Source organism: Orbicella franksi, chromosome 13, assembly GCF_964199315.1.
Source record: "Orbicella franksi chromosome 13, jaOrbFran1.1, whole genome shotgun sequence".
NCBI classification, from domain to species: domain Eukaryota; kingdom Metazoa; phylum Cnidaria; class Anthozoa; order Scleractinia; family Merulinidae; genus Orbicella; species Orbicella franksi.
This window is the reverse complement of record NC_138157.1, coordinates 19423521-19448355: the sequence shown is the minus strand read 5'-3', so window position 1 is coordinate 19448355 and position 24835 is coordinate 19423521. Positions and strand designations below refer to the sequence as shown.

The following is a 24835-nucleotide window of genomic DNA, read 5'->3' as shown; positions in this document are numbered from 1 at the left end:
TAGTTTAAAGATGTTTTTTAATATGTTTAGTTTTCTGCATGTAAAGGCGAACCTTAGGAGAATCTGTGAAGAAATATCTTTACCTTTTTTTCAGAAAAATGCTACCGTCAGCAGTAGCTAATTATCTCGGAAAAATTGATGACTACCCCCAGTTTTCTTTGTGGATTCTAATAACCCTGGCTAAGATCTACTTTTTCCACGTTTTCTTAATCTGGCGGAAACACGTTTGTATTTTGTAGGCACCATTCGTTATGAGCCTGAGGCACCCCACAGCCGCTAATGTCGTTCAGTTCTGTGATGGAGCACAGCTGCATGTTTGCACAGGACTAGTTTTAAACCCTATGCAGGGCGCTTTAAAATACCCGCATCTATCAACTGAGGCACTAATGTTGACGCTTAGCTTTTTAAAGAAATTATAGATGCGTTTAAGGCACACAAGTTGAATGAGTCATAAGCAATTGGATGAATTAACTGACACTTGTCAAAAATATCTGCAGCTTGATTCTCAGCGGTTGTTGTGTCTTCTTGGAGGACCTTCTCATGTCTGTTTCTAAGCTTTGAAGCCATTCTCGAGAGGAAGGATTAAACGTGGCAAGGAGTCAGGAACTCATCACAGGTGAACCACCTAATTCTGGCCTCACCTTTTGAGCGCCTCATCTTTTGTGCTACAGTAATTGCTTCGACTTTTATGGCCGTTTCCTGACCTGAGAAAAACTTTTCTTGCGCACTGCAGCTGCTTGTCAGTCTGTTGCCTTTCGCAGCATTTGATGGCATTTCGGGCAGCGAAAGACACAAGTATAATGCTGAACAAAAAAAACACAAGGAAGAGGCTTTTTATTGGAGTTCTATCCGTATTCTATTGGTAATAAATGAAAATTCTCGTTAAAAACTAATGGCTGTCAATGAGATTAGGATAGTTGTTTACAAATATAGTGTGGAATGTTGTGCCTCGATCTCTTTGCAGACACAAAGGTTGCCATGTAAGAAATTTGTGTTAAACGGTACAGAATTCGGAACACATTTCATCATCTGTTTATTTCTCCAGCCTCGTCTTTATCTATCTATTCAGTGTAACAAATGTGGGCTTCGAAATTACTAACAAGGAGCTGCGTTACCTAACCTTAAAACCCCTAAAATCTGATGCAAAACTTTCATATTCCACCGTGATATAAGTACTAAGAGTCCAGAATAAATGCTTATAGCAGTTGACATACATTTATTTCATCCTAAATAGCTGACCATTGTTGAGGCCCCATTGTGGGGGAGGGGGTGGGAGGGGGTGTCGGTGTATCCCTTATCCTGTTAATTTTTGTTCTAAATATCTTGCATCCTGTTAAATCCAGCTCAACGATTTCCTACTCAATTAATGTCCTGTTTTATCTGATCTAAACATGCTCTACCGCATTAATATTTCTTCTAAATTTCTTGCATCCTATCAACTTTTTACCCAAATATCCAGTATCCTGAAAACCCCTAATAGGGCCTCACTGACCTCAGTGATGAACTGATAAAGCTGATCAAGATACACAGATCATAATCTTTTGACCTGATACTGTCTATCGTTTTCTTTTTTCTTTTTTCTTTTTTTAATACACGACCTCCCCCCCCCCCCCCCCCCCTCACCTACTCTGCAAAAATAACCTAGAAAATACCTGCAAGCAGAAGCTCATGTTCAAATCATTCTGGGAAAGCCAGTAACTAGTTTAGCCACAGAAATGCGTGAAATGGCTTTAATGTCGGTTACATTTTCACTCCCTACCCACCCTACCCCTACCCGTTGGAATGCGCATTTGTCAAATGTAACGCAATCTGTGGAATGATGGCGGGTGCAAAACAGATCAAAACAGAACTGAGCTTAAACGAGTTCTTGATGAGAATCCTCGATTAAAAGGAAGATTTTAAAGGCTGCTAACAAACTTCTCGGTCAGTTAGGATCTCAGCAAACTGTTAAACTTCTTGTAAACGGCAGCCTATGAGGCAAATGACAAATAATATTGATAGATGTTATGAAGCGGGCTTCGGAGGGTTGAAATCTGCTTAACCGTGGCGATGTCTGAGAGTGATTTCGTACACTAATCACCGAAAATGCGGCTGAAACATACTGGAAATATAACATGAGGCATCGTGGAACATCCAGTTGTCGACATGTCGCGAGGTAAGTGGAATATATCATTATTTTCTCTGTGCATCGTTATTTTCATGTTATTATGCGAATTAGGACGGCGGTCTTTGTTGACAAAAGCACAGCTTAAACTTCTTCTTCTAACATTTTACAGTTTTAACTGCCCCAAAACTTTATTGCATATATTTACAGGTGAGACATTGCTCTTTAAGTGGAGGGTAGTTTTGGGATCTCAAGTGATGTACTTTTAGCGATATTTTCCTTTAAACTTCGCCTTTTTTGTGGCGCTTCATGAGTAGTCCGAAAGGGAAGAAATTTAAAATCCTGTAGAAAAATCAGGTGATGATCAAATTGCCAAAACAGCCTCTCAATGTAACAAGAAACATTTGCTTGTCTCGAATAAAGGGCTTTTACCCAGATTTAGATCGTTTTCTTTGTATGGCAAATTGTTAAAAATGTGCCCTAAAATGGCCGCTGAAAGCCCTCTCAGAGGGGCAAAACCAAGATGGTGGCCCCGGCGCTAAAATACGAATCGAATTGAACTGAAAGTTATATTTTTGTGAATCACTTACCTAGACCATTCATCTGAGAAAGTTTGAGGAATTTGATTTTTTCTGATCCAAATGGCCATAGTTGAAAATTACAGAGGGCACCTCTTAAATAGGGTATTGTTCTAGCACTCTAGTCTTGAATTGGGTATGTTTCTTAGAAGAAGCTACTTTTTCATCATTATCAATAAGACCATCAACAAAAGCCCTTCATAATTTATGTTTGGAGCAACTGTGTCAGCCGCGTCGGTCATAAATAGGCTACTGAATTTTTGGTCAGGTCATAAACAGGGTAGCAACAAACGCAGATTTTGGTCATAAATAGGGTAAGGGTTTTGGAAATGGGCCGCACAACCCCACCCAACTTTTCTGGGAGTACCCCCCCCCCGGGAAGAATAGCAAGTGGTCTTTTTAACAAGTCAGTGTACCGCCCACCCTTTTATAAGGGTTTTGGGAAGTTGGCCGAACACCCCCAACCAACTTTTCTGGAAGTACCCCCCCCAACCCCCACCCCCGCCGGGGTCTCCGGCAAGCTTCGTTTTTTTGAACAATTTTTATATGATGAACTGTGACACAACCTGACATCTTATTTATGAACATTGGTTTATTCGGCGTATTCAATAAATGTGGCGTTTTGTTTGTAAACACTGATGTAAGGGGTTCATTGCTGTTAGCCTTGAGTGGCTCAAACAGAACTTTAAAATATTAGTATACTACATGGATAGTGCTTGGTACAGTATTTGCTACCTGTTACTTTGCAGTAGAACTGCGTTGTGATTCTTAACCTGCTAGTGCCAGTACACACTGAGCAGGACAGACTGGAATGAGCCAAAGCAAGTTCGCACAAACCTTATAGACAGACCCGCCCTTCGTTGTTGTTTTAGCCACTAGCGTAAACAACACAATATGATAACATACCGGGAACATAATGACACAAGAATAACGACAGAAAAAACCGGCTATTTTTTTTCAGTCATTTTGTCTTCTGATGTCGTCATGTCGCTAGTATAAACAAAGTTTACTGATAACATGCTAGCAACACAAATGAAAATTTGGCCCGGGCAAAAGGAAAGCTCCATGAACTCAGTAAAACAATAAAATTTATTAAATGCGTAAACAACGGTAACAACAGATTAGATTTAGAAAGGTCCCCACTATTACCGGCTGTAAGCTTAAAATACACATATACAGAGTTATTTTCTTGAATGTTCATCCAACCAGACTTCTGACTCAAGATACACAGCATTGGCGCTTAAAAAGATGGATTTTTCTGATTCAGTAGTTCTGGCCGGTTGAGTTAAAGTTTAAACTCTGAAATAGGAATCGAAAGAACAAACCTACCGAAAGTAATGACCCTTCCACCATGTAATCCCACCCCTACCCCGAAAAAAAAGTAGTGATTGAAATTCTCTAAAACATAGCAACATCCTCAACAGCGGTGATCTCAAAGTTAATTTGACTTGCTATTCAGCAATGGCCGGATTTATCACTAGAGACGGATCATCCGTCTGGAATGAACTTGGGCAAAGAACTATAGTTCGTCCGATAGTCCGTCTGTGTATAAATACGGGCAAACAAACGGATCACCCGTCTAGACAAATTATCGTGATAGTTCGTCTTGACCCATGAACTCCGTCTAGCCGGATGATCCGTCTGTGTGTATAAATACGGGCGAAAGTCGAACTATCCGCGAAATTTACACCCCGTTACATGGAGCCAGCGGTTATTTTCAATAAACTACAAATTTCAAGATGGCGGAAAAGTCAGCTGGTTGTTCCGACAAGTCAAGAAAGTCCAAAGTGTGTGGACTGAAACAGAGCATTTTGAAAGTTCGCGCCAATATCGACTCGACTTGACGACTAGTGCCCAAGCCTTTTCGACGCGCTTTCCCGGAAATCCGTCAAGTACAAATAACGGCACCGATAGTTCGTCTCAAAGTTCGTCCCCTATTTATACTAGACGAATGATCCGTCTAGACGGATGATTCGTCTTGACGGACGATCCGTCTCTAGTATAAATTGGGCCAATGATGGGCGGATTTACGATGTTAGTTAGTCTTGGTGATCCTTACTTCCAAAGCAGAACAAAATTGCTGAGCGGTCTAAATTAAAACGTTAAAACCTCCAGCTTCGCTCATCAGTACATGTAATTACAACATCATCGAAAAGCAGACTAAATAACATACAGAAGCAGTACCGTAGAATTCCGAAAGTAACGGCCCTCGTTACTTTCGGATTTAGTAGGCAAAAGGGGCCGCCACTTTCTGGTAGCCGTTACTTCCGGGTAGCCGTAACTTTCGTTAAAAACCATTTGCACGGTAACAGTTGTTTCAGACAAAGCGGACGCGTAACACATGAAATTAAAAGGTTCCTAACTACCCACATAACCAAAGCAGACTGTATAAACAAACAAAAAAACGCCCTAAACGTTGGTACCGTAGGCCGAAGGTATAATGGTCGCAATATATCGCAGTACAACTGATCACACTACAGTGCATCATTTGACTCTGCTGCTAGACAAATCAAACAGCTTAATTATAAATCATAGTTTCAAGAAAACTTCAGTTTAGTTCCAAATGAAATCACAAATAACTCTTCAAGTTGTTCAGTCCTGCAGTCAGGCTGCTCCATCCTCATTGCGCTTGAGAACAGAGAGTTTCTCTTTTACTAACTTCTTCAAAGGGCCGCTACTTTCGGGTGGGCCGTTACTTTCGGAGGGACCGTTACTATAGGGGTTCAATAGGAAGGTAGAAAATTAACGTTACTTTCGGGGAGCCTTTATTTTCGGGAGGAGCGTTACTTTCCGAATTCTACGGTATTTCAGTATAGTTACGAACATATTAAACATGTTTAAAAGTGGTTTCACTAAACAAAGTTAAAAAATAACAAAAAGTACTTAATTTTGCTTATATGTGATATTTTTAGCGACGTACACACCCCGTACACATCCCACAACCTAAGTGGGGTAGGTGTTTTAAAATTTGTCTCACGCCTCAAAATGACTACAGATTAAAGCGTAATCGACAAATTGGAAAAATTTAAGCATGATTTAGCTAAACCAGTTTAGCTGGTGTAAATGGCGTATAAAACGGCCCGAGATCATGACACAACCTTTTGTATTTTATTTTAAAACAATCTTACGAAATTGAGCAATATTTTTTTGAAATATTGGTCACTATTTTGTTGTATCAGCCCATATAAAGGTATTCATTTGAACTGTCCGAAACTAATTAAGTAGCGATTCCCTGAAAGCAACAGAAAGAGACTGTCATTTCTAAAACTAGTACTTATTATGTCCCGGGCTTTCATCAATCAAACAGTTTTCATTTTACATGCGGTTTTCTTTCAACATAAATCGCGAAACTACATTGGACATCCCGGCAAGTGTTTTGTTAACCCGGATTTGATTCCAAACATATCCGATAACATAACAGAAATCAGCTTGACGTTATTTTTTTAGCTTATTTTTTTGTTTGTTTTGTTTTTTTCAGCCAAGATTTTGTGAACAGAGCGAGTCTGAAAAACTTTTTTTTATAGGAGACTGAAACCCAGTAGCCTCCAACTGGCTTCAGAAATATGTCCATGGACATTTTTCTGTTTCAAGAGGTTCACAGTTTTCCTCGATATAGAGTATGCAGATAAATACCTGTTCATATAGTTTGAATAGAATTACGTTAAACGATAACTTTCAAAATAAGTCAGTGCGTACTGAAGGCAAAGTAACCTTTGCTTTAGCTTAACATTTACCGGCAATGAAGAAAAATCACCTGTTCATGGGTGTTATAAGCCGGTGTTAATCGTTTAATGTACACGGCCCCATACTATTGCCTCCTGGTGTATCTTGAGCTTTTTTCGATTCCTTACCAAACAACTTGTACATGCCAGTTGAGGCTGATGGTCTGGTAGGCATCACGGTCGGGGTGGGAATTGATTTTGGCTGGAGAGAAACCAATTGTGCTTTATCACAAGCACGAGTAGCTTTATCGTGACACATCTGAAGCTCCAGACTCTTCATTTCAATTGCCATCCTTCTTGCCATGTCTTCCATCGATTTCTTTTGTCGAATATTTTGCACTTCGAGATTTTGCATCGCCAATTTCAAAGCACGAACCTCTTTACGAGTATCGGCCGTAGATTCTGTCAGCATTCCTTTTTCCGTCTTCCTTGCCATGTCTTCCATCCACTTCTTTAGCTGGATATTTTGTATTTCGAGACTTTTCACCGTCAATGTCAAATCTCGAACCTCTTCACGTGAATCAGCCACAGACTCTGTCAGCTTTTGATTAACTTCCTGAATTTCATGGAATTTTTGCCGCAGATCTTTCATGTTGTCAAGCTCTTCTTTCGCAACAACCAGTGAGGACCATGTCAGTTCCAAATGGTCTTCTACGCTTGCCTCTATGTGGTCATTAAGATGAGCTCTTTTGTCCTGTAAAAACATACACAGCACGTGACTAACACAACAGCTCAGTGACTGATAAGACAGCTGCATAAGAACATACTATTAAGCAATCTCACTTGCCATGGCTCCTTGTCTAATTGTTTCAGCCTTACACCATTAAGAATGACAGTCTGTAGAAACCTATTCCTTCTTTAAGGTATTTTAAGCCAAAAATCTAGAGCATATTTTCCAAGAGCAACATTTGTGCGATCGAATTCTCTCAAAGATGAATACAAAAAAAAATCCCTCTACAGAGACATTTCCTGTAACCCCTAAATGAGTCTGGTTTTCGAATCAGTTAATGAAGATCGAGCGAACGCCATAAACTGGGCTGAAATGGATAACAATTCGTTACATTATATTTAAAAATAGAGTAGTGGCATTCAGGAGCTAACATTGTAAGATAATGGTCTGACACTGACTATTTTTTTGATGCTTCGTTCATTACATTATATTCAGTACGAACCTGAAATGGACAGCCAGCTTTGGAATAAGGACAGGTTACCTCTGTCATTGGACATTTAATCAACAGATGGCATTCCATCTATAAAAAAGGAAAACTGAATAAAAAGAGCATAACATTTATAAAACAAAAATAACTTAAAATAGTATAAGTTTTCCACTAACACTCCTTTAAAGCAATCGATATCGTACTTTTTGTGAGAAACGATACGACAAAATTAACTAAGAATATTTTGTTAATTTTACTGATTTCAAAATATTTGTACTAATTACTGAATCAGGGATTATTTAAAGAAAATTATGACGAAATTGATAACAAAACTACGATTCACGTCTCCTCACATCGGATTAACGTCCAGAGAGTGGGGCCGGGCAAAGTTCCTTTCACATACATTAAATTCGATCATAATTTTCTACACTATGCAATTTACCTCTTCTCTGGGTATTTCTTCATGTCCACAGTTGTTGGTGCAGACGAGAGGGAAGCGCCTACAATAAGCGTCTTCATGTTCCTGATACATAAATTAGGTGACAATTGTCAGTTAGTTTTTACATAGCTTAACACCTTGACACTTTAAAAGAGATCACATCGAGGACTGCCTTGTAAAGTCCTAGCTCTATTTGGCTACGACATGACAGCATGGTTTCTCAACCATGCCCTTTGTTTTTGTTTAACAGCGTTGAGAAGATATTTCGTCTTGCTACCACTGTACTTACTTGCTTTTGAATAAAGGTGAACTCATCTTGACAGTGGACGCACTCTATGATTCTCTTTGGACATTCCTCATTGTGGTGAGTCTCCTTAAGTCGCCTTTGAATGTCGACACCACAGGCGAGACACTTTTCGTCTTCATAATCGCATTCACCTTTGTGGTCCTAAAACAATAACACTATTAGGCCATGCTTACCACAGAAAGTTGAAATTATAGATGTGTATTCAACAAATCTACAACATGCCTTGCTCGGGAAATAGGACTGCACGCTTTGAAAGCAACAATGGGCGACAAAAAATAGTTGAGACACTTAGGAAAAGACGCTTTTCGATATTCTATTTTACTTTTGTTTGCATCTAGCGTTATTTCTCTGATACCCCCGGCCCCCCAATTCAATTAATGTTGAGTAGGTGCTGTGGTCTGTAAATGTGTAGTCTAAAAAAATAGAAAAATCAATATTGTTTAAGGGGAAGGGGTAGTGGGGGGAGGGGGTGGAGGGGGGGGGGGGTTGGCAAAGTTCTCCAAGACGCTCGAAAATCGTCTCAACACTTTTGTCGCTCATTGAAGTTGTAGATGTGAAACTACTATATTGTACGAAAATGTAAGAGTGCATTCATTTATGTAAGACAAGAAAACAAAGACAATAAAACATTACACACCTCTGCATGTCCCAGTTCGCCAATCCAGTCACATCCTCTGTCGTTTCGCTTGCATTTAACACGGAGGCACAAGATATCTCTGGCCCAGGCTTTGTCATAAAAGTACTGTCAAGGAAATAATATCGGGAATGTAAAAAAGAACACTTGTTGACATCTGTCTTTGAATGGTTGTTAATACCTCTGGCCTCTTTGGATACATGTATATTATTCAAACTTTCTAACATCGAGCGACTAGTACCTGGAAACAGGAGTTTTGTAAAAATTAAACTCCACAATACTGTTCCACATACTTGTCAAAACTCTAATTCCCGAAAAGCAATCTTGCCTGCACCTGAGAAAAAAAGCACCTTCTGATGCGGAACACAATTTGTTCACTTACTCGTCTTCAACAAATATAAAAGCTTATTAGGGGTGGCGAATGGTCCTTCAAAAACTCTGGGTCTCGTAAAATTTTAGTCGAATTTCACGGGTCTCGCAGTCTCGTTTTTTAGCATTTATGTGCGTCTCGCAGTTTCGATTTTTCTACGAAGCTGTCTCGGAGTCTCGATTTTTCGTAAGGCTAAGGGTCTCGAAGTCCCAATTCGTTCCTTTATCTGTTTTTATAACTGACGTCTTCCGGCTTCGCTTGATATTGAATTTCAATGAAGCAACTTACAAATTTTCCGAGAAAAAGTTAATCCTAACTTCTCCTATAGCTAATTGTCTTAATTCTACAAAAAGGTACAAAACCTACCGCAACGTCCGTTTTGGCGCCAGAAAAACAATTATTTTTCTCTAGGATATCATAACGTAGTGCGTTATAATCGAATTTCCAGTTCCAGTCAGTTCCAAGAAGCTGGCTTAAGGCAGTACAAGCTCATTCTAGCTCTCAACTTAATCTGGGGCTCGAATTTTAAGAGTCTGAACGTCTCGCGCTCGCACTCAAAACATTTGAAGTCTCGGTCTCGCAATCTAAAGAGTCAAAATGTCTCGGGCTCGCAAAGAAAAACGCTTGTCTCGCCGTCTCGTAAAGTCTCGCATTTACCATTCGCTACCCCTCTTATTAAATAACGAAGTGTATTATACCATGAAAGTATTCTCTCTTGATTAAAGTACAGAAAAGGAGAACGAGAGATAAATTAAATCAAGTAATTAAAAGCGCGCGTAGAAACCAACTATTTTATAAAAGATTATATGAAATAGTATGTTGAACTGATATGAATATTTTATGTCTTCACTCGCATATCATAAGAATTGTTCTACTTACACCTCCTTCCGCTTGAATTTCTCGTCGATCGATTGGACAAACAGGATGGACGTCCCTGTCGAGAGACGATACAAAATCTATAAACCAGTACGTTTCGTTGGTCATATGCCTCACTACGAGCATGCCGGCCGCAAAAGAACAAAGTGGCTACTCGATTCAGTGTAAAGATCAGAGTAATCTCATTACCATACCATCCTTAATCGACATGATTGCGAACTGAAGACTTCCTACTGCTGGCCTTTACTCTGTAGTCTCTTTAGAACCGGCCACTGAAACTGAGTAAATTGAGCCCAAAAAGACGCATTTGAATGATTATTTTCCAGACTCTAGTCATCGCCGACAAATTTATTTATTCCGAGTTCCGTATAGACAAATAATAATTCCCCCAACTCTGAAAAACAATAAATTGACTCTACGACTTTATGGGGGCTAACTCGAGAGAAAAATCTACACGCACTTTATCATCGCTAAAATAAAATAGCTTGCCGGCTCACGGAAAGGAAGAGAACTTGAAATGAACATTTCCACTTCAATAGATATCTGTTTTAAACTCGTATACATGCAAAATTGCTTTCACTTTTAGACTCTGTTACAAATGTGACACAGAGACAAATACGGAACCTGTAACTAACACGAATAAAAATGTGTGCGTACCGGATACAGAATGCTGAAAAACAACGAGCTAATAATCATTGACAATTAATTATAATTTTGGAGTTTCGCGCCAGAGAACAAGCCCGGTCTGATGGCATCTTGGCATATCATATTAAAGCTTTGAACTCGATTAGTTGTTTAGAATAACTCACACCTTTGTAAAATGTGTAATGTGTGATGTACTTCCTAGCACCTACCACAGACTTAGCTCGCCTAATGAAGGACTTTTTCACCAGAGAACGAAAACAAAAAATAGTGCTGACGTAATCACAAACGGCCAACTCGGCGGCATGGCCAAATTTCCGCATCACGTATACGTAATTTTCACTTTTTTTTAACAGACTTGAAACTTTGTTACTTATGTAAGCCATTATCTACCTTAGAATCCTTTGCAAGCAATCTTTACAGAATCGATGGCCACACTCCGAAGTTTGCACGGCATCTCGCATCGGCAACAGGCATACCGGGCATTTCTGTTTGTCTGACACCTCGTCGACAAATTCGAACTCATAACCACCGAAATGTGGTGGAGTGTCTTCCTCGTCACTGGTTTGACCATCATAAGCATCAACCAAGTCTATTTCAAACCCATCTTCGAGTTCTTCCTCGTCGCTGGTTGAGCTTTCCGAAGAATCTAAGTCGAATTGATCTGTTATATCACCCGCCACTTCCATCTTGTACAAAGCTCAGCACGGAAGTAAAAGAATAAATGTTGTGAACGTGCGTGACGGCTAACTATTGAGATCACGCGAGGTAGTCTTTGTGATCTACGATTGGTTGACTTCCGTAATGACTGACAGCTACCAAAAAGAAAACCAATCATATTGTTGAACCTAAGGGGCCCAGGCTCTCTAAACAACAAACACATCTTTGATAAGCACTTTCACTTTCTGCTTCCGCACTTGTATCTTTTTGCATCGATTGTGGAGGAAGAAACCGCTCAGAAGGTGAACTCAGAATTTGTGTTTGTAGATGAGTTGTCTCCAGGCCAGACCTGCCCCGTATGGCTTCTTGCCATGCGGAGCCCCGTACCATCGATGGAGGAGCCCCGTACAGATTATTTGCCTCAGCCTTCGGCTACGGCTTCGGCAAATAATTGATCTGCTAGCCCCTGACAAATCAAGATACTTTACTCAACCTCGTCCAATAATTGTTACTTATTCCGATTTCGGTTTAGAAAAACTCAGAAAACCAGTAAATCGACCCTCCAACTTTATAGGGGTTAACTCGAGAGAAAAAGCCAGATGCACTTTATTATCTCTAAAATAAAATAGCTTGCTGGGTCACGGATCGGAGAAGAAGAGAAAAAAAAACAACAAATCTTTTCCACATCAAAAGATATCTATTTTAATACTCAAATGTTATGCAAAATTACTTTCACTTTCAGAACCAGTTACCAATGCAACACAGAAACAAATATGGAACCTGGCACTTACACCAATACAAATATTGTGCGTACCGAATACAGAAAGTTGACAAAACGAGTTTAAAATAATTGAAAATGAACTGTAATTGTACAATTTCCTTTGAGCACAGAAATAATCAATTTTTGAGTTTCGCGCTTAAGATCAAGCCAGTCTGATGTCATCTTGGCATGTCATATTTTAACAGCTTTGATCTTAGTCAGTTGTTTAGAATAGTTTGACCGTCATAAGCATCAATAAAACCTATTTCAAATCCATCTTCGAATTCTTCCTCGTCGCTAGTTGAACTTTCCGAAGAATCTGAGACGTGTAGATCTGATACATTGTCTGCCACTTTCATCTTGTACAAAGCCAAATAAAAGAATATATTTTGTGAACGTGCTTGTCGGCTAACTACTGGGATCACGCGAGGTGGGCTTATTGATCTGCGATTGGTTGACTTCCAGAACAAAAATATTACACAATACGTTCCAAAACGAAAACCAATCATATCGATGAAACCTAAGTTGCCCAACCTCCTAAAACAACAAACACATCTTTAATAAGCACTCTTTCTTTCTACTTCCGCAATTACCTCTATTAGCACAGACTATGGAGGAAGAATTCGACGGTGAGCCCAGAATTGGTGGGCATGATGTTGTGTTTGTAGATGAGTTGTCTCCAGGCCAAATCTGCCCCGTATGCCTTCTTGCCATGCGGAGCCCCGTACAGACTGTGTGTGGTCATCGATTCTGCGAAAGCTGCTTGTTAGAAACATTCAGGTACTCTATGTTTAATATGATGTTCTGTTTGTGTAAGCTGCACATCTCGGCAACAACAAACGATCGATACCAAACTGTTCGCATGCCAATGAGTACTGTAGTCGAGGGCTCAATGTCTACAGTATATAGAATACATGTCTGATGCTACCCATCTCAGCCGCCAGCTAATATTTGATTTACATTCCTTCAGGGGAGATCATGATCCTGCAATTTGTCCAGAAGATAGGAATCCTTTTACTGAGGATGGATTGGTGAGTTTACTGAAAACCGCAAATTTCTATCATATACTGTAATCATCAATATTCCAAACAGCCCTCGGCTATCATTGTTCTGTTCAATTTTCAAAATTTGTTTGCTTGTTTCAGTGTCCTCAATTAGTAAAGAAGTGCTAAATTTTTGAAGGTGATTTATTTTTTTTACTTACCAGACACTTTTTTGCGAGAAAATGCAAGCCGGAAGCAATAAAATTGCGCTTTTGTGCCACGGGTAGAAAGAAAGTAAAATATGAAAGAAAGAAACATATGACAAAAACAGAAATTCGTGTTGAGGAAACAGGAAACCCTAAGAAAAAGCAGCAGATTGAGTTACAAGAAGTTCTTGTTTGGGTCACATGCACGAGTGCATGATCAGGCTCAGCATTACAGGAAGGGCTTAGATTCCATCCAAGACTCATGTGGTTTCAATATCCTTTCTAGGGTTTCTATGATCAGAGGGGAAATTGCCGGGTTATTTACAACAAATTAAACTTCCTTCCTTTTCTCTTCTGCATTTGAGCTCATTTTCCGCATGTTCGGCATTCCGGCCCTGCATGGCGTAACCTTGGTTTCCTAAATGTACCCCGACGACCACAATATGACCGGAGTGTTTAGATGTAAACATATAATTGATTTCTATATATATATAGATAGATAGATAGATAGATGGATGGATGGATGGATGGATGGATGGATGGATGGATGGATGGATGGATGGATGGATGGATGGATGGATGGATGGATGGATGGATGGATGGATGGATGGATGGATGGATGGATGGATGGATGGATGGATGGATGGATGGATGGATGGATGGATGGATGGATGGATGGATGGATGGATGGATGGATGGATGGATGGATGGATGGATGGATGGATGGATGGATGGATGGATGGATGGATGGATGGATGGATGGATGGATGGATGGATGGATGGATGGATGGATGGATGGATGGATGGATGGATGGATGGATGGATGGATGGATGGATGGATGGATGGATGGATGGATGGATGGATGGATGGATGGATGGATGGATGGATGGATGGATGGATGGATGGATGGATGGATGGATGGATGGATGGATGGATGGATGGATGGATGGATGGATGGATGGATGGATGGATGGATGGATGGATGGATGGATGGATGGATGGATGGATGGATGGATGGATGGATGGATGGATGGATGGATGGATGGATGGATGGATGGATGGATGGATGGATGGATGGATGGATGGATGGATGGATGGATGGATGGATGGATGGATGGATGGATGGATGGATGGATGGATGGATGGATGGATGGATGGATGGATGGATGGATGGATGGATGGATGGATGGATGGATGGATGGATGGATGGATGGATGGATGGATGGATGGATGGATGGATGGATGGATGGATGGATGGATGGATGGATGGATGGATGGATGGATGGATGGATGGATGGATGGATGGATGGATGGATAGAAAGAAAAGTTATTGGCTCTTCATTAGGCTCTATTTCCGCTGATACGCCGATCTCTCTGGTCCGGTCTCTGGGAGCAAAGCCTACTTTCACGAACACCGGCTGGTAATCGTGTTACATAGTGTTACATGTATTCTTCGCCTTCGAACAAAAAAGTACAAACAAACAGAACTTTCTTTATCGCGAGAGAACGAGAGTGAGCCCGAGGACTAATCTTGATGGCGGTCAGCGGCTTGCCGCTGTGTTTGTCGCACGCGACAAGCAAGCTAAGCGTTTGCAACAAGAATTGTTTCGTATGAATCAAACGATGTGGTATGACATGTATACAAGTTCGGTCGAATTTTGCAGTACGCTAAATCACATTCGACAGGTTGAAAAGCATCATGGATGAAAGTTACATGTGTTTTACTGTACGGCGATAAATGATAATTATCCTAATGTGACAACATGACAACAACCTCTAACACATTAACTGAAGTGACTTTGCTTTCCGTAATGAAAATTTCGTTTATTATAATAAACTGATGAGGAGCCAAACAATTTTCTTTGAACATTTTCTCATACAAACCAGGCTTTCTACTTTGAATTTAAAACTGAATTCATCTGTCAAAAAGAGGTAGAAAAGAAATGCTAGTTTTCGCTCAATGGTTTCCTAATATACATACATAATTAAATAAAAGAAACGGAAAAAAAGAAAGGGAAAAAATTGGGACCGAATGAAAATCGTCCCCTGGATTTCTTGACTGCGAAGCTATAACGATATCCACTACGCCACATCAACACTATTCTGTTCACAGACCCTAAATATTGTCTTGACTTCTTTGAGACTCGCTCGCTACGGAGATGAGATAAAGAGACGGTTGAGAATGCTAACGCGAATGAAAATGGAAAGCATAAAGGGCTAAGCCACTTCGGATTCCGTAATATTCTGTTATTTATTTAATGTTCGTTTTGTCATGTTGAGTGGACTTTTCAAAATCCATTATCAGTTTGTACAGCTTTGGAACTGTATACGAGAAAAAACGATCTCTTTACTATTTGAATCTCATTAACTACTCGTGTAACACACATTGCTTAAGATCGATATGTAATCAGTTGCGAGGAGTATTAAATTAGAGTTATACCTATACAAAGTCATCATTTGATATCAACGAGAAATAGATGACTAATAAATAGCGTGCTGACCGATCTATGGCACAAAGGGTGGTGAGAATTACAATCAAGAAAAGTAAGACTGAGTGAATTTCTTAAAAACTACAGCAGTAGTGAATAATAGTAACTGGCAATTTTCTCTTTTTGATGACTCTTCAATATAGACATTTAATGGACCATGCAATGTTTTCTATTTATCTGTTCGATAAAGGTCTTTCGTGATGTTGCCTGGGAGCGGGAGATACTTTCTCTTCGCGTCAAATGCGAGAAGAGTGACAGAGGATGTGAGTGGACTGGGCCACTACGGTACTACGAGGTACAGTATAGCTTGTTACTTGTAATTTGCCTCACATCACATAAAGGTTTTGTTTATTTTTAGGTGTAATGCCGATCTGAGCAATGTCTTTTAGCTTTCTGTTGCGAGGGCTCGGTTAGACAGTAAACATTAGCCACTCCAAATCACAACGGATGAACAACAATTAGTTCGTCTTCTGTGATCGTCCGGGTGAGGGTAATTCTGAAAAGAACTGTTGTGTTAGTCAGCCGATGATGATGTAAGTCTGGTCCGTTAAAAGACCAGACTTATAACATCGACTGACTAACACTATTTAGTTGACTCTGAAGAAGACATCCGCTTGAAGAAGACTTCTCTTGTTGGTGACGTCAATCACAACAACAGTTCTTTTCAGAACTGCCCTTACCCGGACGATCACACATACGTACATAATCTTTATTTCAACACGGTTAAAAATTCGTCAGGTAAAACTACAAATATATTCAATTCCTAATATCTAATGTAATAAAATAATTAGCTGCTTTCCACGAATGCCGTGCTTTGTACATCTCCTTTGAGTAGGCGTTTAAACTGCCTCAGAGACTCTGCCTCCCTTAAGTCACAAGGAAGACTACTGTTCCAAAGAATGGCGCCACAAGACGAACTATACTGATACTCCTGGGTTCAAACCATTTACTACACAATTAGTTTCAGGCTAAGAATTAACCTCCAGATTTCTCTGCCAGATTATAATAAATGAAACTATTAGAAAGGCATTTTTGATTGTCTCTAAGACGACCGTCATGGATTTGGAAAACAGGCAGCTTTTGAAGTTGTGATCTTAAGACAAGAAAGTGCTCTTTTCGTCTTTCACAGGAACACTTTGTTTTCTGCAAATATGGAGACGTAACATGTGATGACTGTAAAGAAGAGATGCAAAGAAGACTCCTGCACAAACACACCACATCAGAATGTCCATACAGGACGGTGCAATGTGAACATTGTGAAGAGAAGTTCGCCCTCTGCCACACAAGGGTGAGGTTGCTTAAATATCAAGGCAAATCTTGCACTGATCCGGATTGGTCGCTTTGCCCAGGCATACGTGAATAAACAGAATTTAGTGATTTAAACATTCTCGTCCCCAGAGCCCACGATCCCTGCCGCAGGCCAGAAGGATCGTGGGCTCTGGGGACGAGAATGTGATTTAAGGTGGCTGGAAACAGTTTCCAGCACTTTTCCAACGGCTATACTTTGGAGGATTAATACTACCACTGTTCATCAAGTAATGCTGCAATATTGGTATCAAATGATAACCAATATTGCAGCATTACTTGATGAACAGTGGTAGTATTGATCTGTCATAGACTATAGCTGTTGGAAAAGTGCTGAAAACTGTTCCCAGCCACCTTAACGCTAGTCTCCTTCGCAGCCGTTTTTTGGGATGTCACTTTGGGGGGAGCGTTGCGTGACATTCCAAAAAACGGCTGCGAAGGAGACTACCTTAACGTCCAAAAATAACACAAGAATTGAAGTTTACAGTGATTGGCCTGTAGATATTTTAATGCGTACCGTACTAGCTCTAAGAAAAAAAAAAAAAAAACAGAAATGCAAGCATTTGTTGATGTTAGGTGATGCCGTTTCCACGGTCAGCATTGGGGCATTATGATTGAGACTGAGATAGCAGCAGACAGATCAGTGATCTCCGTGGTCGTGACCAACTTGAAGCCACCAAAGCTGTTCTAAACCTACTGTCATTTCAATTTTGGGAAACCTTTGAGAAAATTTGCCCAGAACTACGTCACATTTACGTTTAGTTATATAGTAACGCAAAGGGCTTTTGTGACAAATCATAAATGCTCTAGAAATTGAAATTTAGTAGAAAAAGTCTTTTTCTTTTTTTAGCCTTTTTGTAGTTGGCTTATTGCTTCCCATATTAAGTGTTCACACATCTTTGCAGTGTCACGAAGATATTGAATGCCCACGTTTTCCTGTGAATTGCCCTCAAGAATGTGGCGAAGAGGAGATTCCCCGAGAAGAGGTAAATATTTAGTGATATATGATCAATTAATAATCCAAATGGAGAGCAATATTCTATTTTAACTGTAAGCATTCTCTATTTTGATTCAATCGTAATAAAAATGTCACAGCGGCTTTTTCTGATTATTAAAAACTAGATCACTACAATTCGAGAGTTTTCATTGGCTTAGCCATCATGGGTTATGAGCCATTATACCATGCTCTACAAATATTATAAGCGTATACGTGACTTTTGGGGACTTTTTTATTTTTATTTTAGTCTAGTTTTCTAGATTCGGTGGGGTTTACTCCACTCGCGCTTGTTGGATATGAGGTGATCATAGCCAACTCGGCGCTATGCGCCTCGTTGACTATCAACCATCTCATTTCCAACAAGCGCGAGTGGAATAATTGTTAAATATATGACAGCGCAGTAGCAATAATTTCAGTACCTCCTGTAAGCACGTCAGAACCAGCAAATCGAACATGCGTGTTGTTTTTTTAGGTGAAGTCCCATGTGAGGGACGACTGTGTAATCACCATAGTGCACTGTCCCTATGAGGAAGCTGGATGTACGTTCCAGGTAAGTTCAGCAATGGTAGAGCGGTTTCGTATAGTGTGATCGTCCGGTTGAGGGTAGTTCTGAAAAGAACTGTTGTTGGTGACTGACTTTTCGACAACCTGAGCGGAAGTCATCTTCAGACTTCTTCCTGACTTCCGCTCAGGTTGTCGAAACGTCAGTCACCAACAACAGCTCTTTTCAGAACTACCCTCACCCCGACGATCACACTATACGAACTACGGATACTCCTGGGTTCAAACCATTCACTATGATAGAGCCGTTTGGTAATCACTTTGTCTTTGAAATATCCAATCTGACCTGTACAGTTAGAAAGGGCTAATAAAAGATATAAACCAAAGAGAATACTTCTATTTGATGATATATATATTTTTTTATTGATATATATTGATATATATCTTTTTTTTTATTTTTTGGGTGTCCCACTACTGTATGTACTGTGCTGTTTATTTATATATTTATAATTACAATCTTGCAAATTCTTTTAGTTGTTTACAGTAGTAGAAATAAAACTGTTGTTGTTGTTATTTTTTTTTATTGCTAAACACATAATTACTTACATTGCCTTACTCTACTCACAACAATAACTAACCTACTTACAATACACTACATTATTGTTATTATCATCATTATCATTATTATTATTATTTCTAATGCTTTTACTGTCTTACAAACGTCACTTACAATACATAAAAAAAAACACCTATTTACAATACTTGGCATTACGTTACTTACTTACAATACGCATTAATTACTTATTATGACTTACACATTACGTTACTTAAGGAGTTACAATACAATGTAATTACTTAATTATAGAAAAACAACAACAACAACAACCACAAACAAACAAAAAAAAGAGAAACAAAGACCTTGCAACTAATTACTAATATCTGGCATCCTAGAAACGTCTTCTAAAGGTCATCCTCTCTTTAACGTGCCTAAAACCGGAGTAAGCACTGCTAAAAAGATCTACGTAGTTAAACGTTTCCATGACTTCAGCGAGTTAGGTGTTGAGAATCACATTAACTGGCCAACATTTCGACTGAAGAAGGCCCCAGCATTGAAGTTATTGAAAAAAGTCTTTTCAATCTAAGCAGCGTTAGTTTTTCAAAGTACTCATATACAGTTTTCCTAAGGTAGACGTTACCGCGTTTTGTAAAAACACCTGATTTCACATCGCAGTTAGCTCAATAGATTCAATAAAACCTTCATAGGACAAAAGGAGAAACTTAAAAGCTCACCTTGAGGCCTCGATGGAGGAACACCTAAGCAAAACATGGTCTAAACTCTTAAAGACAACAGAGCGATTGAACAGGTTGGAAGAAGTGGAACTTGATAAAGAGTACATGCAAAGATTATTGCACAGAAATTACGGAGAAATAAGCGAGCTGAGGCTTGAAGTGGAAAACAAGGGACTGCGGAATGACATCAAGGGACTGCGGGATGACATGGTGGTACTGCGACAACTATATATGAAGAACAAGGACGAGATCGACGCACTAAGACGGCTTGTACAAACCATGGAAAGCAAGGTTGAGGCTAAAGAGGAAAAACACCCTAAAAGACCACCAAAACTAAAGAGTAAAAACTGCACGGAAAAAAAGATGGGTGATTCAAAGAGCCCTGCATACAAGTATGTGCACGATAATTTTTCCAACTGATAAGCATTTTTTCCCCGACCCAAGAAGCAAACTCTTTGATTGTCATTTGGTTACTGTGGTTTCGTGATGATAATGATCTTATAATAAATGTTAGAATAGACTGCGTTCTTGCAAACTGTAGCCGACAAATTAGTCAAATTAGTACCCAACGTCAAGTCAGTAAACGATATCAAAACACGCGCAAAACGAGCACAAATAAAAAAACCGTTTAACAGGAGATTAATACAGCTGTCCAAGTCTCAGAAGAAATAATATTTGAAGAAAAATTGAGCTGAATGTTTTAATTAATCCTGCCTGAAAAATCGACTCTTCTCTTATAAAATTGGTTTTTAAAAGTTCTTCAAGTCATGTGTCAATGTGGCCTCGTTACTCATTTTTTTGGCTTATAACGTCTACACGACGAGCGACCGACCCCAGTGGATTGCGGGTCTAACATGCTCCGGCGACATATAGGAATAACAGACCAAGCATGAGATCAATTAAGATGGTTGAGTATTGGCCATTTTTTGCATCATGGCTTATGGACCACGAAGAAGGCTAACATCCGGCTATCCTGACCGAATAAGCTTAGTAAATATGGAATTAATTTCTTTGCCTTCTTCGCCTTAAAAACGATGTGGACTCTGGGAAGGTCAGTAAATTTACAATGCCCTTCTGTTGCTCAGTAGTCTCCTTTAGAGTTCCAGTCGCAGACACTATGTGATTAGTCTGTCGCCAGCCACCTTTAGTTCTATTTTGAACACTGTTGTGGATTAATGTTTGGAAATAAATGTTTTATCTTATGTTGTTTTACAGATTTGTGGCGGCCGCTGTCGGATTACGAACGGGTGCAGAAAAAATTTTGAGAAAACATTCAAATAGTAGGTTGTCGATTCTTGTCTATTACCCAATTACTTATCACAGGAGTGCACGTGGATTGAAAAGCCTTAAGCCTGTTTCTCTTTGGTTTATCAACAGGAAATGTTTTGGCCGACTGGGACTCTGACGACGAGTCAGAATGATCAGAAATGGTAGAAGAGTCAGCAGAAGAGTACTCATCTTAATAAGATCAACTTATTCAATGCTTCGATGACTATCGAAGGCGTTCGAGACGATAATCAATAGTTTTTCAGAATGGCCAAAGATGAAGAGATGAAAAGACGAGTACCATAAGGCAGTGTCCTTGGACTGACGCTTTTCAAAAATATGTTCATATATGATTTATATTTACAAATAAAAACCGTAGAATTAAATACAAATGCAGACCACGGGCAATTCCATACATACTATTACACTGACAAGGTGGTTCTAGGGGAACGACTTTTGGGTTATAAAAGCGTTCTGTATGTATGTGAAAGGGATTCTACTTTTTTTTATGGAACAACTAAACAGAAAAAAGAGAATACACAACAACAAAATCAAAAACCTAGTTTTGATAATCTAAGTAGCTTTTGTATGATAGAATGTATCGAGAATAAGATTCTTATAAGTTAACAAAAATTTCGAAACATTTCGTTTGGGATCAGGCATATACCCAAGACTGTTGGCAACATTTTCCACTTCCAAAATTTTTCTGACGTTCAGGGTGGTTCAACAATAAAGTTAATTCTGTCCTGGATTTCTGTCCCATGAAGCGGCCAGGAGTATTGCTACCACCAAATTCACCAGCATTTCACTCGGATTCCCTCTTGCAAATCGCAAACAATTCCTAGAACTAAATGTCAATAATTGCGCACAGGTGTCGAAAGGCAGATAATCCTACCGCATTATTGCTTATTTACTTTGGTAAGAATTACCACATTTTATAATGCGACAAATACATTGTAGATGTATATCAGTTAAATTGTACACAGAAGACTATTTTCCTCGTTAGTTACACTTGCTGGAGTATGGGCCAACTACCCGTTCACATTACGTTTCCCTGGGAGATAATTCTCGCGTGGGCTCTACTAATGCTCTACTTTTCTTGGAACAGAAGAAAAAACCAGCGGATACTTTTTAAATGTTGCCTTAAAACATATCTTTTTAAGTTAGCTTTTAGCCTTTAGCGCTTTAATTACTTTGTTATTGTTAACTTAGTTTATGTACATATTTAGTGTATTTTAATATTGTAATGCGCTTTTGATCATTATATGTTAAAAAGTGCAATATAAATATATAAATTATTAAATTTTTATTATTATAGACTATTGAGTGGAAAATTAGTTGAAGGCCGAGGAATGCTGCGGGTTGGGACAGGAGTGTCGGAATCTCCCCCTTCCCGTTCCCTACTGCCTCGCCTCCTTGATCTCAGCGACTCTTTCCGTTTCTTGAATTTTCACCTTGTCCCCGGGACCCAGGTGTGGAACCCATGCCACTCGACATGTCATGTCGGATTGTCCTATGACGTAAAAACTTTGAAACAGTATACAATCGAACCGGAAGTAAGCTTTTTTTGGGCCCGAGCATAAATTTCGCTTGGTCGTGGATAAAATTTAGTCTAAAGGGTCAAAAGACGCTAAGTGAAAGTAACAAACATTGGGTTCATAAAGGAAGGTAGCGTTTCTCGTTTCTCTCCCGCTTTTTTAGAAGACCCACTTCCCGCCCTTTTCTCCGGCCTCTCACCTACCCCTCCAGTCATCTGTTCTCTCTTGGGCTCCCGCAACCCTTTACAATGCTCCCAGAAGTCTTTTTTTTCTAACCAGAAACCGTCCATCCAATTCTGTTGTTTACTACTGGAATAGACTCGATTTACTTGAAAACATTTGAAATCTTTGTCACGCAAATTGTCTTAATCTGCCTGGTTAAAGATTGCGGCTTTTCCAACATCTAAAATGGCGACCTCTTCGCAGTCCTCGTCGATCTCCTAAATTGTCGCCAAACTTTTAAAGAATACATTTCTCAGGTGAGAGAATTTTTTTCTCACAAGCTCACTGGGTGAGGGACTTCGGTATTTCGAGACAAAATAAGCTTAAAAGAAGGGTTTGTATGAGAATTTAACGAACGAATTCTGCGGCTAGAAGCACGGGGAAAAGTACAGTAACAACGCCTTCCTTTGCTACCATTGTGTATTTATTTCGTTACCGTGGGGGTTTAGGCCGTCTTAAAGCGATTTCAGCGAGTTTCATCTCCAGTTTGTCTCTCTTTATATTTTACTACAATTTCCTTTACATGATATATAAACATTATCACTTCACTTTCTGAACATCTTGCAACACAGAAATAAACATGGAACCTGTTACTAACACGAATACAAATACCATTGGTATCGAATACAGAAAGCTGAAAAATATCGAACTTAAATTAAGATCACTTGAAATGAAATGTAATTTTTGAAAATGCAATCTCCTTTCGCGGCTCATAGCCACCGAAATGCGGTCAAGTGTCCTCACCGGTTTGACCGTCATAAGCATCAATAAAATCTATTTCAAACCCATCGTCGTGTTCTTCCTCGTCGCTTGTTGAATTTTCCGAAGAATTATAATCGATAGGATCTGTGACCACCACTTCCCTCTTGTACAAAGTCAAGAGCGGAAATAAAAGAATAAAGTTAACGCGCGTGACAGCTTACTTTATCGAGATCACGCGAGGTGGGCTTATTAAACTGCTATTGGTTGAATTCCAGAGCAAGAACATTATACAATACGTAACATGCATGAAGAAACATATAACCCCGTTCGGCCGTAATGACTGACAGCTCCACAAAGAAAACCAATCATATTGATGAAACCTAAGTAGCCTAGCCTTAAACACATCAAGCACTTTCACTTTCTACTTCCGCGCTGGTCTCTGAAAGCAACGACTATGGAGGAAGAATTCGAAGGTGAACCAAGAATTGGTGGCAATGATTTTGTGTTTGTAGATGAGTTGTCTCCAGGCCAAACCTGCTCCATATGCCTTCTTGTCATGCGGAGCCCCGTACAGACTGTGTGTGGTCATCGATTCTGCGAAAGCTGCTTGTTAGAAACATTCAGGTACTACATGATGTACTGTTTGTGAGAGCTTCATATCTTGGTATATACAAACGATGTGAGGGGCTCAGTGCCTACAGAGTATCCGCGATATTAGGCAAAACGGGAAAATAAAACTGACTGAATGATACGTCCAGCTATCTAGCATACTCGGTTGCCACGGTCTGACACAAACACTAATGCAAATCGTATCAACAGCTATCTAATTTTTGATTTGCATTTCTCAGGGATCGGGAACGCCGTGGTCAAGTTTGTCCACAAGATAGGAATCCTATTCCTGATGGAGGGGTGAGTTTACTGAAACAAATAAACTTTATATGATGAAGGTATCAATACTCTGAGCAGCCGCTTGTAACTGAATTACCTCCAAGTTTAGGGTGACTCACGAAATAATCAGAATAATGTATCTTAAGTTTTGAACTTAGTTAATTCATTATCGGCAATGATCACCGGCTTCTGCAGCTA

General features: G+C 39.6%; 2 protein-coding genes and 1 pseudogene across 5 annotated transcripts in view; 2 read left to right on the top strand and 1 right to left on the bottom strand.

Annotated features, from left to right (window-relative positions):
* Positions 1-1307: 1307 nt before the first annotated feature.
* LOC145466572 (TNF receptor-associated factor 3-like) lies at positions 1308-24658 on the top strand. 3 transcript variants are annotated; one of them, XM_081450287.1, is made up of 10 exons: positions 12652-13029; positions 13220-13280; positions 16119-16223; positions 17058-17216; positions 18139-18219; positions 18703-18780; positions 19995-20413; positions 21237-21301; positions 21399-24222; positions 24598-24658. In XM_081450287.1, exons 1-9 carry the CDS (start codon positions 12860-12862, stop codon positions 21440-21442), a joined length of 1182 nt encoding a protein of 393 aa, XP_081306413.1. In that variant the 5' UTR covers positions 12652-12859; the 3' UTR covers positions 21443-24222; positions 24598-24658. The 3 variants fall into 3 exon arrangements, with proteins under 3 accessions (XP_081306414.1, XP_081306412.1, XP_081306413.1); XM_081450288.1 differs by lacking the exon at positions 12652-13029 and adding an exon at positions 1308-2155 and having other exon boundaries at positions 21237-24222; XM_081450286.1 differs by having other exon boundaries at positions 12155-13029; positions 21237-24222.
* LOC145466570 (TNF receptor-associated factor 4-like) lies at positions 3228-11982 on the bottom strand. The gene is made up of 7 exons (XM_081450282.1): positions 11223-11982; positions 10191-10245; positions 8945-9049; positions 8290-8448; positions 8004-8084; positions 7577-7654; positions 3228-7098 (listed from the first exon to the last, which is right to left on the bottom strand). The coding sequence occupies exons 1-7, from the start codon at positions 11516-11518 to the stop codon at positions 6463-6465; spliced, it is 1410 nt and encodes a 469-aa protein (XP_081306408.1). The 5' UTR covers positions 11519-11982; the 3' UTR covers positions 3228-6462.
* Positions 24204-24835, top strand: part of LOC145465098 (TNF receptor-associated factor 4-like) — an 11166-nt pseudogene continuing 10534 nt past the window's right edge. Inside the window, exons 1-2 of the transcript XR_014041514.1 lie at positions 24204-24373; positions 24583-24658. The product of XR_014041514.1 is annotated as a TNF receptor-associated factor 4-like (transcript). The remainder of the gene's footprint in view (positions 24374-24582; positions 24659-24835) is intronic.

Bases quoted from the DNA above. Each gene is read 5' to 3' on its own strand.
- LOC145466570 (XM_081450282.1), bottom strand. From the start codon at position 11,518: ATGGAAGTGGCGGGTGATATAACAGATCAATTCGACTTAGATTCTTCG. The intron at 7,655-8,003 runs GTAAATTGCATA...CCTTTTTTATAG, and splicing joins AAGAAATACCCAGAGAAGAG to ATGGAATGCCATCTGTTGAT. The intron at 7,099-7,576 runs GTTCGTACTGAA...ATGTTTTTACAG, and splicing joins AAGCTGGCTGTCCATTTCAG to GACAAAAGAGCTCATCTTAA.
- LOC145466572 (XM_081450286.1), top strand. From the start codon at position 12,860: ATGGAGGAAGAATTCGACGGTGAGCCCAGAATTGGTGGGCATGATGTT. The intron at 13,030-13,219 runs GTACTCTATGTT...ACATTCCTTCAG, and splicing joins TGCTTGTTAGAAACATTCAG to GGGAGATCATGATCCTGCAA. The intron at 17,217-18,138 runs GTGAGGTTGCTT...ACATCTTTGCAG, and splicing joins TCGCCCTCTGCCACACAAGG to TGTCACGAAGATATTGAATG.